Source organism: Lutjanus erythropterus, chromosome 5, assembly GCF_056507025.1.
Source record: "Lutjanus erythropterus isolate fLutEry1 chromosome 5, fLutEry1.hap2, whole genome shotgun sequence".
Lineage (NCBI taxonomy): Eukaryota > Metazoa > Chordata > Actinopteri > Lutjaniformes > Lutjanidae > Lutjanus > Lutjanus erythropterus.
Window position 1 is genome coordinate 27,458,841 of NC_139321.1, and position 18,960 is coordinate 27,477,800.

At 40.5% G+C, this 18,960-nt stretch overlaps 1 protein-coding gene across 3 annotated transcripts in view; it reads right to left on the reverse strand.

Moving 5' to 3' along the window:
* n4bp3 (NEDD4 binding protein 3) overlaps window positions 1-18,960 on the reverse strand; it is a 32,818-nt gene that overhangs the window by 1,153 nt on the left and 12,705 nt on the right. For all 3 annotated transcript variants that reach the window (XM_084718435.1, XM_084718437.1, XM_084718436.1), the window contains exons 2-9: window positions 5,947-6,227; window positions 5,654-5,825; window positions 4,345-4,557; window positions 3,006-3,127; window positions 2,664-2,859; window positions 995-1,087; window positions 651-902; window positions 104-362 (exon numbers count right to left, since the gene is read on the reverse strand). In XM_084718435.1, the coding sequence (XP_084574561.1) occupies window positions 104-362; window positions 651-902; window positions 995-1,087; window positions 2,664-2,859; window positions 3,006-3,127; window positions 4,345-4,557; window positions 5,654-5,825; window positions 5,947-6,194 (1,555 nt within the window). In that variant the 5' untranslated portion in view covers window positions 6,195-6,227. The remainder of the gene's footprint in view (window positions 1-103; window positions 363-650; window positions 903-994; window positions 1,088-2,663; window positions 2,860-3,005; window positions 3,128-4,344; window positions 4,558-5,653; window positions 5,826-5,946; window positions 6,228-18,960) is intronic.

The window sequence follows — 18,960 nt, forward strand, 5'->3', positions numbered from 1 at the left end:
GTCATATCTGTCAGCACGAGTAAATTTAGGTGTATTCCTTTTAACCATCAAAGCACTTTAACTCAAACATTGCCAGTGATAATATGTACACACAAGTAATTACCTGTTGCCCCAGCTGATGGACTCTCTTCAGCTCCTTTTCCGTCCTCCTGTGCAGTCTGAGAAGGACATCTGCGACGCTGTGTCCCCTGCAGGACCAGCTTCAGAGCTTCTATATGGCCGTCCTTATTGCGCAGCTCTGTGCGGGTCTCCCTGAGCTGTGTCTTCAGCTGGAAGAGCTCACTCAGCTTCTGGGTCACCTCTGCCTGGGAGTCCCTCAGCTGCTGCTTCAACAGGGAGATCTCACCTGACTTCTGGCAAACCTGAGAGACAGAGTAAAAGGTGCCTTAATGTGATCATTTTGATCATTTTAGATGTCAGCTGAGAGGAACACCTGCATGGAAGCTAAGCAATGCTGTGGACATTATCAGCAACATAATATACACTCCCTGGCCAAAAAAGTCAAACAGGTAAGAGCCTTCTGAACTATCCCTTTAACAGGACAAACGAGGAAATAATCCAGTTATCTCCACTGTCCCCTTTACTACTTTGTAAGAGTTTCTCCCTGCCATAAAGAGTCCCTCCCCTCCCATGTCCTCCTGAGGTCTTACTTCCCACTGCGTCTCCTCCAGAGTTGGACTGATTCGCTTTGCAATGGCTCCGGCCTCCTGGCTCTTTTCCTGTTTCAGGCTGTCAAGCTCCTCCTGCAGTCGGCTCTTCTCCTGCTGGGCCTTGAATAGCTGCAACTGCAGGCTGCGCTGGGAACGCTGGGCATGCTGAGAAACCTGACGTAACTTGGCGGCATACAGGCGTTTCAGCTCCTCTACCTCCTTCTCCCAAAGACGCTGTTTCCCTTCAAACACCTGCATGAGGGGAGCAGATGGGGGTTAAACTTCAAAAGAGAGGCAGATGGATGATGAGAGATTGATGGCGAAGAACAGACAATGATGATCACCTGAGCGATGGCGCCCTCGCTCTCATCCAGGTTTCTTTTCATCTGTTTCAGCTCGTGTTCTTTCTCCACCAGCCGCTCCTCCAGATCCCGGACCTGGAAAAGACAACATGTCTGTAAATCATACCGACCTGCTCATCCACCCACCCATCCTCCCATCCATTCATCAGTCCATATTTACTGACAGCTTCAGCCTGCCATATTGGAGCGTTTAAGACGGTCCTGAGAGCAAATACATGTAAACTGGGGAGCCGCTGTTTTTATTGATAAAAAATCCCTGTAACATTTACATTTCTCAGACAAGTCGTTTTATATTCAAGAGTTTATGATCTACATAGGGTCTCAGGCAGGAAGCAATTTCCAAACAAAATTTTCTCTATTTTTGTTTGTATCCATAATTTTCTATTATTTTGTTAATATTTAATATATATTATTTTTTTCATTCTTGTTCCTCTCCTCGGTAAGAGAGAGGGATCTTACCAAGATAAGAGAAAAACCTTTCGTTTTCACAGTACGCTAAGTTTTTGTCCCAGGCAGGGAAATTCAAGTTTAAAAAATATTTAAACATTTAGAATTATTATTAAGAATAATAACAATTTTGATTATTTCTATATAATTAATATTACCAGGATAATTTAAGTATCTGTAGATATATAAACATTAAAAAATATTCATATTGAAAAATCTATTAATATGTTTCACTTACAGCAGGTTGAATGCTTTTGGTGGAGGGTGGCTACATAACATTTGGACCTGGATGAATGGTTAAAGACATTCCTACATCTATTTCCTGCTTCACAAATTTGTTGCTTTAATCTTTATTTTTTAAATTCAATATTTTAGAGGAGTTAGACTTTTGGTCAGACAAAACAAGTAATTGAAATATGTCTGCTGAAGCCATAAATTGATATAATGTAATAAAAGATCATCAGACAAATCAGAAACAAATAACACTGTTAGTTAAATATGTGAAATGAAATAAATTTCCCTTACTGCCACCCTTTTGATCAGAACAATTTAAATGAATTTATTTAACTCTAAGTCTTATTTTTTTTTTAAACTCTTTTATTCACTTACTTCAATTATTGTGCGTCCCTCTGCCGACACAGCATTTACAGCATCGCAATGCATCGATTTCACTTCTGCTTCTTACAGCCTTTGGTGGCATCTCTCCAATTCATGCGCCTGTGCCGGAGCATTTGCATACAGCACAACACCTGCCCCTGTACACTGTTCAACGGGCGCCACCTATGCTAATAACAAACAATCGACCACGCCCCTCCAGTTAATGATAAAGAGATATTCATCATTCAGCACACAGGAGCACAGGGTTAGAGCAGATTTGAATGGTTAAAAATGTTTGGTGCTCTTATTTTTGTCTCTTGACAGAAAATTAAGAGAAAATAGAGAATGATGCTGCATGAATCCCACAGAGTACAAAAAACTGTTTTCTCTTCTCTGGGTTACTCCATGTGGATCATGAACCCTTGAATACAAAAATGACTCATTGAAATCAGCTCAGAAATGTAAATGTTCTGGTGCTTTTAATCCAGAAAAAACACAGCTCCTCCATTTACCTGTATTTGTTTACACACCAGTCTTACCTGGTCCAATATGGTGACAATGCTGACACCAATGTGTCATCTACATCTATCTGTTGCCCAGTACTCACCACTTCCTCAACAGACAGGGAGAGTGTCCATTCATAAGGAGGTGGAGCCTCTCCTGCATATGGAGCCAGACGGCTCAGGGTTGCCATGCTCCGACACGCCATCTCCCCTATGGCCACGCCCCCTGACCCTGCAGCCTTTGGGCCCAGAGAGGTACGGTCCAGGGAGCCGATGGTGTTGATGTGGCCCATGGACGCACTGGGGCACAAAAAGAAACCATGAAGACCATCTCTTCCATCATCACTACCCACACAGTAATTAAGAATAAAAAAAAATCTATTGTAGCAACAACTTCTTTTGAATATGAAGCAGAGCTGAGACAATAATGCTGTGGCACGGCAGACCTGATGTGAGCGAGGTGTGGGCGGAAGGGAGGCCGGTACGGCGGCAGGCTGCTCATGGAGTTGTGACCCGAGTCTGACAGGTTATCATCCTCCTGGCTCATCCCACGCACTGAGGAGACGGCCTACACAGTCATAATTATACAGATATTCATCACTGCAACATTAATAGGCTGAGAAAAGATTCATTTTAGTCACAAATCATGCCTGAATAAAAAGACACATCGTGAGAAGTTGATTGTTTTGCTGCAGTCGATGTACATCCAAGACTGGATCCTGCATCCAAAACCTAATTCACTTGTTCCTTAGCACATAGCTCAACTTTCAACCAAGTTTAAAGGGCAGCTTTGGTGTTTTTGAACATGGACCCTATTTTCCCATGTTTTTTTGCCAAAGTGACTTACGAACAATTTTTGAAACTGGTCCAGCGTTGAGGGAGAGCGCTGCAGCCGGCAGAGGCGAAACTAAGCTGCAACATAATCTCTCCAGGAGGCAAGTGTGCACTACAAGTCCATTAAAAGTGCTTGATTTGCCACTAACACGCTCAAATTGTTATAATAAGTGTCTGACAACATTATGGAAAGGATCCCTACAGAGACAGACCTTTTTTTTTTTTTTTAAATGAGTAAGATATATTTTGTTTAACCAGAAACAGCTGTGTTGTTGATCTTGCCAAACTCCTTTTGCAAAACTGTAATCTTAACATTGTCATCTTCATTCAAACACAATAGAAACAAAATAAAACTCAAATGTCTTAGCTCGTCTGTCTGTTCCAACAATCACCAACTCTGGTTTGGTCGAAATAGATCCTTATTTCACTGAGGAAGATGTGAAAATATTCTGGCTCTACTTTTCTCCCCACTGCTTCTTAGATCTGACCTTTCTCTCATTCCTCTCCAGATATCATCACATCTAATTGCATGAATTAAGGGTTTATTTCAGCCAAATCAAAGTCAATGAAAAAACACGAATCAAGACGTTTTTGGTGGGTTTTATTTTGTTTCCATTGAGTTTGATGGAAGATGACGATGACAATGTTAAAATATATGTTTTTTGTAAAGAGAGTGTGGTTGATTTGGCAAGAGCAATAAAACAACTTTAAAAAGAATCTCTTTCTCTTTAGGGATCCTTTCAATACTTATGTCAGACACTTAAAAAAACTGTGTCAGAGGGAAAAACAAGCTGTTTTCATGGACTTATTCTGATGGTGGGCAGTTGTGCTTAAGGATTAAGTTGTAGCTTACTTTTGTTTTTGCTGGCTGCAGCACTCCACCGGCTGAAAAAATGTAGCAGTTATCCTTTAATTAATTAGTATGACAAGGTTTCCAAGAAATTCTGATACCTTGTTGCCACTGGACGTCGGTCCTCCATGACGGGAGGGTGAGGAAGAGGAGGAAGAGGTGGAGACAGCTTTAGGGACATGAGCGTAGGCTCTGTGCAGCCCGTTGGAGAGGCCATGGTCCACATCCTCCGACTTCGAAGACGGATAGAGGTTTTGCATGGAGCTGAAATTTTTGGGCGTGACAGGCTTGAAGGCAGAAGACCTAAAACGAGCCTGGTGGAGGAGGATAACCAAGAGACAGCAAAGTTCAGGGCACTTTCAGAGGATACAAAGATAGTAGAAAGTAGCTGAGTCAAGGCTAAAAGGAGAGAGAGAGAGAGAGAGAGAGAGAGAGAGAGAGAGAGAGAGAGAGAGAGACCTTACTCACAGCAAAGGGGGCCTGGGTTATGGAACAATAAATCACATTGTTTCTATTAAATCAATACTGTTCCGCCCTCTGTGTTCTTAACGTTGATCAATTCAAGCAAAAAAAAAACAAAAAAAAAAAACAGGTGAGATTTGATTGCTGCAATAAATTCAGGACACAGCAAGTGGCAGATTCTCAATCTGCGCTGGTGAGCTGGAAGAGGTTTAAGGTTGATTTATGCTGGTAACAGGTTATGGCGGTGTTGCACCGCGCTGCTAGAGATGTATAAATGTGATACTGATCAATTTAACACAGCCCCAGCAGTCAGACATCGGCTGTATGTCATTTACAAAAATAAATTCAATGGGGAAGTCATTCATCTGCATCTGTGCCTGACTCAGTGAGTGAGACCAAGTCTTCCTCCTGCGACTACTGCTTTAAGGAGGTACTTTTACTAAAGGTACCTTTAAGATTGGATACTTTTAAAGGGGCAGTTAAGTCCAAATCAAATATACATATTACACATAAATTGTTTTCTTATCTGCAGTGCTATTTAACCACCTAGATTGTTTTGGTCTGAGTTTCACAGTTTTGGAGATATCGGCTGTAGAGATGTCTGCCTTCTCTCAAATATACTCGGGATAATACACAGACCTTGTTACGAGCAGTTTCATTCACTTCATCATTATGTTACTTAACCCCATAGACACTCAACAATTAAGATAAGACAGCCTTATATTGCTTTGCATTGTTGGCTCAAGGTGAAAATGAAACAGACCAGCTGCATAAGCCCAATGAAGACCTATGATACTGAAACAAGTTTAATAATCTTATGCAAATGAGGCTCAACAAAATGATGTTTCTTTAATAAATCTGAAGAAATAAAAAGATTGAATCATCCAAAAATAAGAAAGTACTTTCTTGAATTGACCTTTTAGCAGCATTTTAAACAACAATACTCACCTTTTCATACTTGGCCCCACTCGGCAGTGAGTTCTTCGTCAAATCTACTTCAGTGCCGTCTTTATGGTAGACCTTGGCATATAGTTTGTCCTCCTCACGGGAACCGGCAGAGCTGAGACCAGAGATGATGTCCTTCTTGCCGTCACTGCTTGAGTTCGCTTTAGGCTCTTTTCTGTTTGGAAGCACAGCAGGTCAGTCAGGTCAAATTTTATAGCACCTTGCAGACTACTTTGCTTTCTGAAGTGCAGCGTGTAAAATGTTCAAAGCATCCGCGTCTTTACAGCAGCACTCACCTGGTGATGTTGAGGTAGTTGAGTAGCTCTCTTTGGGTGAATCCTTTCTTCAGGAGGCCGTTGGTCTGTTTGGGTCTCACCTGGGGCACTGCACGGCTGCCTTTAGTCGGAGACACATCTGGCTTCTCCACCAGACTGCCTACACTTCCCATGCCGCAACGGGAGGAGAGGGGTGGGGCTGGGAAAGGGTTACGGAAGTTTTTGTTAGGGCCACGGGTCAGAGGAAGAGTCTGGACTGAGGTTGCCATTGGTTACAGGGCTCTGTGGGGGGGTGAGGTGCTCTGTAAAAAACAGAAAAAGTAAAAGATGAACTGAGTGCTCAAAGAATAGTGAAGCAGGGAGACCTGTTTAGAGGAAATAATGATGAAAGATTGTGTTGTGTTGTCAACATATCACTAAATGCAATCTGTTACGAGGTCTGTGACTTCTTGGCAAACTGTGGTTTCAATCGGGGGTGTTAAACGTACGACCTGTGGTCCAGAACTGGCCTGCCAAAGGGTCCAAAATGGCCCATTGGACAACTTTTCAAAGTTTTCCGAGATATTGAACAGTGCGAAATATTGTCAACCAGTAGCTTCAGTACAAAATTAACTGAATCAGACTTCTGTCTTAAAATAGTATTGGTGGAACTCTTTTGCTGAGACATTGTTGAAATTGCTCTAAATTTTCTTAGGACATCTAAGACTGTAGATTAACTGTGTCCACAAAGTCTCTTTACAGTTTAAAAAAATTATTACAAAAGCAACTGATGAGATATGGTAATCAGATTTGCTCTATGTACTCAGTAGTCATCAAAGTTTTTAATCACATTCATGCTTCACACATGAAGCAAAAGATCTCTGATGCCATTGCCACCATTGATGAAGCGATGCTACAGCAAACACGGCAAGAAATCGAGTACCGTCTTGATGTGCTTCGTGCAACTAATGGTGCCCATATAGAGGTGTATTAAATGAGGCAAAAAAAAAACTTCAATATCTACTTTTCATTTTGTAATAATTTTTGCAGATTTGTCTATTCGTTTGATTTTGTAATAAATTTGTTAAATTGTAAAGAGACTTTATGGACACCCTGTATATAAAATGTATACATTAAATAATTGAGAACATTTTCAGAATGTAATTTTTATTTACTATAAAAATGGGAAAATTTTCAGGTGTTGTTATTTATAGGTTATTACACAATGGTTTTACTGGTCTGGCCCGCTTGATATCAAATTGGGCTCTGTGTAGCCATAAAATGAGTTTGACACCCCTGTGCACATTTAACATTTCAAATATGACGTATATTCTAGGGTTTTCAGAGGGGCAACTAAAAGGACCTGCACCATCTGTACATATAAATGTGTCATTCTAAGATGATGAAAACTCAACAATTCATATTTTCAGATGATACAGATAATAATGAAAACATACTTATAAATATTAGATTCTATTTCTGCTATATTGGAGGAGTGAGATGAAAACAGCCTGTAGAGCAGGAATGTATTCAAATCTCACTCTGTGAATTATGGATTTATTTTGACAAAACCAGGGTTGGCAATCGCCGCTTGATGGACTGATGGTGGTTGGTTGTAAAATTTTAACATATCACCCAACCCTAATGCTTTATCCTCTGGGGACTATACAGATATTTTAGTCAGGACTAAAGCAGTGGGCTGACCAACACTGTCATCAATAAAGATCTGTGTCTGTATCTTTCCTTCTTTACTGAAATGAACTCCACCTTTTGTCCTTTTAGTGCCCTGAGTTGGATGTTGGTCTCCGGAGGATGAGCGTGAACTGACATACGTTTCATCAGCTGTGCGTCTCTGTACGGACAGCTGTCTCTGAGCACAGCTACAACAACTCAGTTTCTCACAACATCACAGCACAGAACTTCACAACAAAACAAACGCACACTGACTACCACGAAAGCCCTTTTATGGGATAACAACTGATACAAAATGATGTCTTTACAAAGAGGACAGATCCCACACCAATTAGAAAACATCTATTCCATGATACAGTTGTTACAGCATCAGTCTTGCCTCTAAGACCCAACAGCAAATCAAAAGACTACAGCATCACATGAGACATGTACTTTTTATGATGTAGGGCAGCATATGTCACATCACAATCCTGTTATGTAACTCTGTTGCAACTAGGTTACTACAGCAGGGCTCATTTCCTAAAAAAAAAGCAAAAGAAAATCAGACACAAGTGCTTTGATAACAATATACATTATAGACAATTCAATCAAGTGCTGCTGCAGCTTATTTTCTTTGCAAATTTCTCGTCTCACATTAAAATCACGGGTATCCAAATGTACCAATCACACAGCGTGCCTTCATAAGTCTAGCGTGGCCTGAATACATCTTCAACAGATACGATGGCTGTCTGTCTGTGTGAGATTAGCTCTCCTGTCAGTCACTGCAGGCAGAGTTTTATACAGAGAAGAAACACAATGAGGAACATTTTCTCTTGACTCTGACAAAACTAAACCAGTTGCCAAGTTACCCCAACACCTACCTAAGTGCCACTATTGTTTTGTCAACTCGAGTTTGAGCCTCTTCAGCTCCGTGCAGCAATCACCCACATATATCCCCTCCCTTCCGTCTTTTCAGACAACCTCATTAAGGATCACTATTGATTTCACCCTTCTGACCCGCTCTCTTCCCGTGCATAAACACCCCCAGCAGCCATAAAACCTGCTTGAGACCATAAAACACGTGAACACACCCCAGCCTCTCTGACTATAAACACAAGGCAAAGTCTCCTTTTGTGCTCAGCTAATGTGGCACTCATAGAACAGGTATGGTTTAAAGGGCAATACCGAATATATTGCTTGTTTTAGCCTATTAAGTACTTGAAACCTAACCATTTTTCAAACCATATCACAAATCTGAAGCAGCAGACGGTCAAGGAAGCTAACCAACGTACAGCTGTGTTAAAGGGTCAGCAGCAAAATGCTTTTTAGCCACCTAAAATAATGAATATCAATTTAAGCGCAAGCTATATTTAGAATATTTTCACTACCTTATGTCATCAGACAGCCTTTTCTGATGCAAAACCACTATTATATAAACCAAATATCACTCTCCACAAATCAACCAGACAGAAATTTTACCTGCCAGAACAGGGAAGTTGCTGGTCTACTGCTGCCCTGATTAGTTGCTTTGTTTGTGATACTGTGTGACTTCAGAGTTTTAGTTCAGATTCACCAAAGCCACACAATAACACAAACAAACTAACTGACAAAGGCAGCAGCAGCCCAGCAACTCCCATGTTCTGCAGTATTTGTTAAAGGAGTCTGGTGGCTTCAAAGAGAGTGTTATTTGGCTTACATAACTGTGGACTCCCATTGGAAAAGGCTGCCTTCTAATGTGCAGTCACACACATCAAACATATGACATTTGAGATATGGCTGCCAAAAACCTTTATATGGTAAAAGATTTGATCAAAAGATCATAAACACAGCAAGAAGAGCTTTCAAATCTGAGGGGTGTACTTCGAAAGGTGATTAATGGGTTAGCACGGCATGTTGACTCGAAAGTCAGAGTTTTCAGCGTCATGAAGGTGGCTCTCTTTTAACCTGGCCAGATCACCATGAAAACTTATGCTGAACTCATAGTCTGGTCAGACGCAGGTTATGTTCTGAGTTTCAGATTAAATTGACTGTAACAAGCGCTGCTCTTTAGGAAATTCTTTTCCAAACAAAGTTCTTCATAAGCGATATAGATTATAAACTGAGGGAATAGTATAAAATGCAGAAACATAATGTAATGTAACAACAACACAAACTGTATGCATCGTGCTGTCACAGGAACCTCCGTTTGGTGATGCAGAGTCATTTCTCCTGTTTGCTTCAGGTCAAATTAACACTTTAGATTTACACAGTGTATCATCACCACATTAAAAGAATGATAAAGCAACTACATACCACTTTGAATAGTACAACAATTTACTATTGAAAGTCTGTTTTGCATTGCTGATATTGCAGCTCCGAAAACTGATTAGAAAATAATCGTAAATAATAATAACCTATCAAAAATCTTCAATCAGTTACATTCATTTTACTTTGATATGGCCCAAAACTGAAGTGATCGCCACATCTCTTTCATAAAAGCATTATGTTTAAATATGCTGAATGAAGTTTAATTGTTTCATATGCAGTTGTCATGTTAGAAATACACATCAGGCATTAAGATCACATTCTGTCGATCAGCAACTTTCTGACAGCATTATTGTTTTCCTGCCTTGTTTGCAGCAACAGTTTTTCTTTTTGCCTTTTTAAAAAAAATCTATTTTCCGTAGCTCTCCATTATAATGACTTCAGCATTTTGACTGAAGTGGGCGGCCCGCGATTGCTTCACGTTGTGTGAGCGCACACTGAGTCTGAATAAGAAAACCTGAGTTAACAAAGCAAGTTGATAACCACCATCGTGATACCTGTTACCTCTGACAGGGATTTTAGGTTTTGTCGAGCCAGCTCATGCAAAGAAAGCCTGGCTGTGTTGATTTTCTTTTGTAGTACAGCCCTCCGTTCCTGCTGACTCCTGCACTACTATAAAATGCACAATAAAACAAGAGCATAACACAAAGGTGTCTGTAACTTGTTTTTATATAACAGTGAAATGAAATGGACCTAATGACTGCCTGGAAGGTGGGATATGAAGCTGATTTCAGTTTGCATCATATTCACTAAGACACATTCAACAACCTTCTTTTAATTGTGCCTAGAAAACGGGCAACATGCCTTTAAGGTTAAAGCACCATCAGACTGTGATCATTTGCCTCAGCAACTCACTCACATCAATTTCTTCCTTTAATGACTTTATGGCCTCTTTGCTTGTTTAGCTTAAATATACCTGTTCTTGTGTTTGATTGTGTTCACCTTCATTTTAGCTCTTAAGTAGACTCAGTCTTTTGGCATAATGTTATTTGTTATTTATTTCTTGAACAGATGAAACTTGTATCACATGTAGTAGATGCATGTGGTTTGGGATGGTGGGAGAGCATTTATGTGTATGTCCTTGTTGATGTTTGTCTCACTGGATTTTTTTAAATATATTTTTTCATTATCATTTAGTATTTATTCATTTTAATTTTCATTGAATGTTTTCTGTGCCTGAGGTCCCCCACAAAAACAAGCTGCATCTCTAGAGGTTTATCCTCTAATTAACTTTTGAAACTATAAAATAAAATATGCAGCATACAAATACCAGAGTACGCTTGTTGCTCTAGAAGGCCTTGGCAGGCAGGTGCATGGCTGCATGGGGGATCAAACCTGGGCTCATCCCAACTGATGATGGGCCATCCTGCTCTCTGAGCGTCAGTTCTCAGTCAGTGCACACACACACTCTACCTTAAAGCCATTTCCCTCTGTTACTGTCACACTGATATGTACTATGTACGAGCACAGACACCCGCAGTGACACTCTGGCATCTCCTCTTGCTTCTAATACAATCCACATTTATCAAGTACTTTGCACTGCTGGCCTCGACAGTTATAACAATTATGCAAATGGTTAAAATCGGCAGAGAGAGCTGTGCAAAAGCAGCTCCAGCCCACTCCACTCAGGGCTCTCCGCCAGGCTGAGATCAAAGCAGCCCAAGCTGCTCATGTTTATATTCATGAGGTACTATTTCTCCCGATGTAAAACTTTCCACTAAAGCATCCGGCTCTTAATAAGCCAATATAACACAGGCTGAAGAGAGGACAGAAACCAGATAATCAATGATGATGAATACAATCAAACAAAATGTGTCACTCTGTGAACCTCTCTGCTGCTGTCGGACCAGGAAGTCTTACTGTCACTGTCCCAGGTCAGAGTAAGACATGATGTATATGAGTCGGTGCAGGTCACACTGAGTGTGTATGTCTAACACCATATGAATAAATCATGAGGTGCCAAACCTAATGGCCCTTGGCCAAGGTCTGACACAGTATTTTTAGGTATGGTATTTTACTCCGTTTGTCTCCTGTATCTGCCAAAGACACGAGAGGCCAATCGATGCTTGACGGGAAGCTGAGGTTGGAGTGAGGGCGGGTGAGGCAAAGCAATTCCTTTTGGGTAGATAGGAGGGTAAAAATCCTTTTAGGCTGCAACCACAAATCTTACAGGACTGAAGAAATCTTGCATCCAGTTGTTTTCCATAATTGCCTTCTAGTTTATGGGCCCAAGTAAACGAGGAGACACAGCAAGATTTACAGCTCAGCCTTGACTAACCAAGGGGCCCTGAAATGCAACACACCTCCTTAAATCATGCTCACACACACAATCACACACACACACACACACACACACACACACACACACACACACACACACACACACACACACACACACACACACTTGGATCAAAGCAGAGCTTCCTAGCAGCCTTGAACAGTTATGGTCTAATTGAAAAGTGCTCTGCTCTTGATTTATGCCTCTTTCAAAGTAGTGACGAGCTTTTTCAAAAGCTGCTAACTCTGATCAAACATAAAAATGTTGAACATCAGTGTATCAAAGTGCCTCTTCATCTTTCTGATACTGCGCACTCACACCTGCATCTGCTGTGCATGTTTCTGAATGAAAAACTTTCACAGATCTACTGACTGTATCTATCTGGTCAGCACACTTTGTCACAGCCTGCTGAATGTAGCTGAGTATCGGTATAATTATCAGTTTATCTTCAAAGAAGGGAACGGTGACAGTGAATATTGCAATTCCCAGACTGTAAGAGGTATCGATATTATAATACTGTGATATATAATTTCTTTAGTTAAATAAAACATGAGAGTTTGTGTGTCTAGGGATGTATTATAGCTACTAATTAAATGTTCCTATCCTAACTGAAGATAGGAGGTATGTGTTACACAAACATCCTAACTTCTCAAAATCTTAAATAAACTCTCCTAACTTTTATTAAACTGTTCTAACTGTCACTTCACCTGTAGTTGTAGCTAACATACTAACTAGGTAACAATAGCTAACGGTAATGGCCACTAACAATAGCTAACATAGTGCTCACTAACAGTATGTTAGCTAAGCATTGATGTAATGATGAGAACTGGATACGGCTTTGGAGGCAGGCCTTGATTCGTTCCTATAAGACAGCTCAGTGATGCATGAGGCCAGCTATCATGCCAGAGTATCTGCATCATGCAGCTCATAGAGCAGGGACAGAAGAGACTTCTTTTGGCAGAGCTGCTAATCGTGCACCTCCTCTAGACTTTTCAAATATTACTGTCTCAATTCTGAAATGAGTCATTTTGCATTAAATGTGACAAAATTCTCCACTGTTTTACAGCCGATTCCTTCACAATGTAAATCTAAGGAGGAAAAGTCTTTTTGGGACATAGAGCATCAGGTGATGTTGTCTTTACACAGTTTGGCCACTATGTCTAATTGACCTCAAAGTTCAGTGCTCTTCCTCAAGGTCTAACACAGTTGTATTTGCCAACAGTAGGTAACAGTGGCATTCAGTACTATGTAATACATATGGCTGCTATTTTACTGTTTTACAAAATGGATACCGGATATTGTTTCTGCTGTCATAGCCCTCTCTCTTTCTTTTATCTCCTGAGTTAGAGTTGTTGTACATTTTCTTTTAAAAGAACATCTTTGGATTTCTTTATAGATGTTATCAAAACCTCTAACTCACCTGTCTTGAATTTAAGTGTCCATTATTGTTTTTGCTCCATTTTTGTATGTTTCAATGTACGTTTCAGTCCGTCTTTAAAAAACACAGTGGTCACCAAGTTGTTTAGCTTGACGAGATGAGAAAAGTAGTATCAGTTGCTATGTGACAAACAAAGTAATGTTGGATTGGGATTTCCAAACTGAAGATAAGATAGGATGGAGTAAGAGATGATAGGATTCCTAAAGCTGCTTCTGTAATAACAAATAGGGCAAAATCCTCTCTTAGACGCTGCCTATCTTACGAGTTAAGAGAGGGTTTGTGCAATACAGCATTTTTTTTTCAATACACTGTACTGTGCAGTGCTGATGATCTAGAGCAGTGTGTACTAAAGAGGAAAGATGTAAAGAAATATATCGCTGAGTGGTGTGAGTCTCTTAAGGCTTACAGTGAAGCTTTACAGTGACGGTTTACACAACATGATATCCTAACTCATCTAGAAAACCGTACAACTGCCACTTTACTACAATGACAAAGAAAACAAAGCATGGAGCCTTCAAGATGAGGGTTTCAAGGACGCTCTCTCCTAAAATATTGTAATCAGGTGTCCTGTGGGGAAAACAAAGCTTTCAATGGAATGCTTGAGCGTGAAGAGGGGACATTTCAAACCCTCAGAGACACACAGGTCAGCGCCGGGACTGAGACAGAGGACAGAAGGACGGGGAAGCCAAATTCCAAAGCTGCTTTGCACAACACAAGCTCAGGCTCGTCAGTTTTTGATGCACAAAACGCTCACTCCCACGGACGCTCACTCACACTTGTGTGTGCGCACAGGTCACTCAACACAGCCCCGGAAAAAGCATATGCACGGCTCACAAGCTCCACATCCTCTGCCCTCTTCCCTCGGCGCTCTCTCTCCCCTGCTCCATGATCAAAGTTTGTTTACGTTTGTGGGGTAACTTTGCAGGTTACATCTAAAACTCCCACACAGCACACATTCTGTTACATTATATAAGCTCTATCAAAGCTGTGTGTGCTGGTTTTCACAGCTGTTAGTTGTGTAAAACACTATAGAGCGATTACCAAATCAGCCACTCACCTTATTTAAGCTATTTTAGAGAGAACTGCAGTATTATATTTTATTCTTACTCTGATAGCCACACAGCCCTCCTTATAGGACAAGCTAAGCCATAATGTGAGATTATGGTAGTTAGATTTAAAAGCCAAAACAGGCTGATAAAAAGATTCCAAAAAGTCTGAAGCCAGGTTAGCGAAATGCTAATGTCAGCATTATAACATGCTCACAACAATAATGCTAAAAAGCTGATGTATAGCAGGTAACATCAGACATATGTAGTTTAGCATGTTAGCGTGCTAACACTTGTTAAACACACAATATATAAGATCTGCTGCTAGGGGGCTCTCTCACATTTAAAACAATAACAAAAGAGGTAGTTTGATGACATCTAATTACTCTAATGATAATCCTACATGAAAAGTCAGGGGATCATCAAAGTCAATAGGGTTCACTTTTTGGAAACCATAAAAGTTTGGCCAAAATTTCACAGCAATACATCCAATACATGGTGCAATATTTCAGTCTGGACAAAAGTGGTGGATGGCCGAATCGATCAACCATTTTAATATTGAATCCTAATAGATTAAAATGGACATCTTAAAATTCTGATCTACTCAAAAGTCATGAACAGTTTTAATATTCGTGCTGGGTCGTCTGTCATTTGGAAAAATCTTCCGGTTCAAAGAAAATAATATTTCCAGCAACAACGACTCATCTCTTTTGTTTGGCTAACACTGGTACATTTACAATGATGCTGACTAATGTGCACTTTTTTTTTGACAATCTTATTGTCCATGCAATTTACTTGCCCAATGATCTCTGAGAACTGTGGCACAAAGAAAACCAAGGGTGTGTTCCTATCACCAAATATGATGCCAAAAGAAAACAAGTAAACACATCTTTCCCTACAAAAGATGCAGGACAATTAATAACATATGAGCTTTAAAACAACCACAAAACAGCCATCTTAAGCCAGTCAGTGTAACATTGTTGGACAAAAAACAAGGATCTCATCACTGATCCCAAATAATACAGTGCACATAAAGTTAAATTAATGCAAAGTCAAGTGTGACTTTCATCTGACATCCTGGTGTTTCAACTGTCTGAACCTGTCAGGAGCAGCAGGAGGGTGAGCTGTGCCGGAGGCCCTCTAGGAAGGAACCATCCAACATGTGAAGCGACTCCACTCTGATTGACTCTTACATGCTGGCGTGTAACGAGTGAGTGTGAGAGTGTTTCTGGCTGTTGGGCATGACAGCAGAGGAGCGCTCGGCAGCAGCCTCTAATTGTTAGCAGGTTATTCATTATGGATGGCAGACAATCAGGAAGACAGACCTCGTTCCTTTTCACAGACCCCGAGGCCATTCAGAGGAGCCAAGGCGATGAAAAGGAGGGTCATGAAATGTTCCTTCTTCTGTGTGTCTGAAAGCAGTTTGTGTGTCATAAATCTGTAAAAAAAAATCTGACAAGACACACAGGCTACACAGAGAAATGGAAATCTGGTGGTCAGAAGCCTCAAGCTAAACTGCCTCGAGGTGATTTTTTTTCTTCTGTTTTCTGAAAGACAGCACAGACAGAACTTTGCATGAAAGGTCGACTGTCATTTTGTGACACTCAAGACGAGGAGCAGTTTCTCTGTTCTTGCTGGTGGTTAGATGTGGTGGTGCTAAAGCTGAAGGCCCAGTGTTCAGTCTCACACTGTCTTCATTGATGACGGATACTTGAGTCTTTACGGAGGTCAACGGGTCATATTTGGTGATGGTGGCAAAAACAGGGTGCTACTGAGCACGCAGACAGTTAAGAGCAGACACAGACGTTTATTCTGACAGCTCTGACGAGGGAGAACTGCCACGTTTAGGGAACACTGGAGCAGCTTGTATATAATACTACAGCACTATGTACGCTCTGAAATCGTTATTATGATGAACAGATTTTGCTGCCACTGTGTGATCCACTAATAATTTGAGGCAAGGTCTCACTGATAATCATGAAATTCAACAACTGCAGTTGCTGAAGAGCTTCTCATACACATACATAATAATCATAAGTTTAACATGTCTATATAACGACGCATAATCACTGTAGTTACACACATAAAATGAAAGAGAATAGATCTGAAGTGATAAAATACCCCGTGGGTCATAGTTACGAGTGAAACCCTTTCTGTGTGCAGCTGGAATGACAACTGAAAAACTCCACTGAAACACTTTGTGTGCATTACTTTTTCTCTTTCGCTTTGGTTCAATCTCAAACAAGAATTACATTTTTCAAAACATTAAGTTCAAATCTCTGAACAGCTAGTATGTTGTTCACAACAGAGAGGAATTTCTCAAGCAAACTGCAAACGTTTTAGCATCTGTTCAAAAGAGTACAACTGTCTACAAATTTGCACAATATCCAGTTGTATATGGCTTGATGAGTTGAAAAACCGCCGAACTCTTCACAACTTCTAAACATTTGTCCATCGTCTGAGCCATTACATGCAAAATGATCTGTCAGAAACACATGCATATTCCATAAATATCTATAACATGTAATGTTTGTGATAGTAAATGAGATGCCAGGTGACAGTAACGAAGGGGGACGTCGTTTTGTGGCATCATTTCTGTATATGACTTGACAGGAAAGATGAAAAGTGACTTTTCTGTTCACAGTAAAAGTAATCATGGGTGTAGTGAAGGGTAAACACAAGCAAACTAAGCTGATCACCTCTTTGAAATGAGTTTGAGAGTTTACTCGTCTATTTTCAGATCAGCTGTATCAATCAATGAGGAGAAAAAAGATGTGACTGAAAATGTATACTTAATAACTAAGTATAAGTAGTCTGTCCAGTAAATTTACAGTATATTGGACCTATTTAAAGTTAAATCCTCAATCTATCTTCATTAAAATAAATTTTAGTCATTTAGTGGATGTAAGCTGGCTCCTTCTTCAAATGCTGTGAATAAATCTGAACACTAAATGCAGTCAAACACTCATTAATAATGTCCACAGCAGCTTCCATAATTACTGACCCAGAGGAAAAAACACTGAAACTTAGGACAAATTGAGAATACAATAGCTACTGTAGAGGATCGGTTGTTACACATGGTTTCATCTGAACTGTGTTACAAGTCTCACAGCCCTGACGGTGACTAGCAGGCTCTGACCTGGACTCACTCCACTAAATCAGCTGTCAGGACTTCCTCTGAGGCCGAGCAGCTGAGGTGTGCTCTTCTCTGAGCATCTGTTAGTCTGTTGACGGCGGTCTGCATAGTGTGCCGTGGTCTTCACTGCCTCTGCTGACTTTGCAGTATTGCATTTCTGCACAGAATTCAATTACTGGCTCTGACTACAGTAGCGGTGTCGGGGTTATCTGGGGTGACTGGTTTCACTGGTGTTTCATGGAACCTTATTGATCCGGACCTGACTGATGTTACGTAAGGCTGCTTTAGCGTGAGAAGATGGCACCACAGGGAGCGTGTTCACAGGGCCAACTCTTACCTCCAGATGTATTATTAGTGTTGTTTGTGAGTAAATTTATTCAACAGCAGCCGTGCTCTGGTTCTCTCCCAGCAGTACAAAGACTCTGGTTTGTTAAAATATAATACAAAGAGTCTTCAATCCGTGGTGTGAAAAAAGGATTGATTGCATAATCCCTAATGTTGTTTAGATGAATGCCTTTGTTGATCCCTCTGTGAGGTTACAAGTTCAACCTCTATGGACGTGTGTGTGTGTGTGTGTGTGTGTGTGTGTGTGTGTGTGTGTGTGTGTGTGTGTGTGTGTGTGTGTGATTGTGTGTGTGTGTGTGTGTGTGTGTGTGTGAGTGATAAAGAGAGATTAGTACTACCAGCATAAGGATAAGTACCTGACCTCAGTGTTGTTTTAAGTGACACCCACTTGCCCTTCACTCATCCCACACAAACACACACACTAACACAACTAATCTACCAGTCAACCTGAGTGGTAAAAAAAAAACAAGCTAACCATCTAGTACAACTCTTATACACAGGGTAACTCTTATACAGACAAATATCATTTAAAGCACACTGTTTTCCTTCACTGAAATAGACTTCCTAATTTTAAGTTTCCAGCATCAACCATGTCTCACACTATCCGTCCATTTCCACCATCACAAGGCAATGAGGGCTGAATCAGTAAACTGGAGGCTGAACTGAAGAAAATAATCTCTAAATGAACTGAACTGTTTGGTTGACTGTTTGGTTGTTACACCTGTCAATCTCCTATTCATTAAAAAATTAGGATGGTGCCAGGTTTACTTGTCCAAATTCTTGAGCATAACAAAAGGTCCTTGATTTCAGATAGAGTTAGAAAAAGCAGGAACTTATA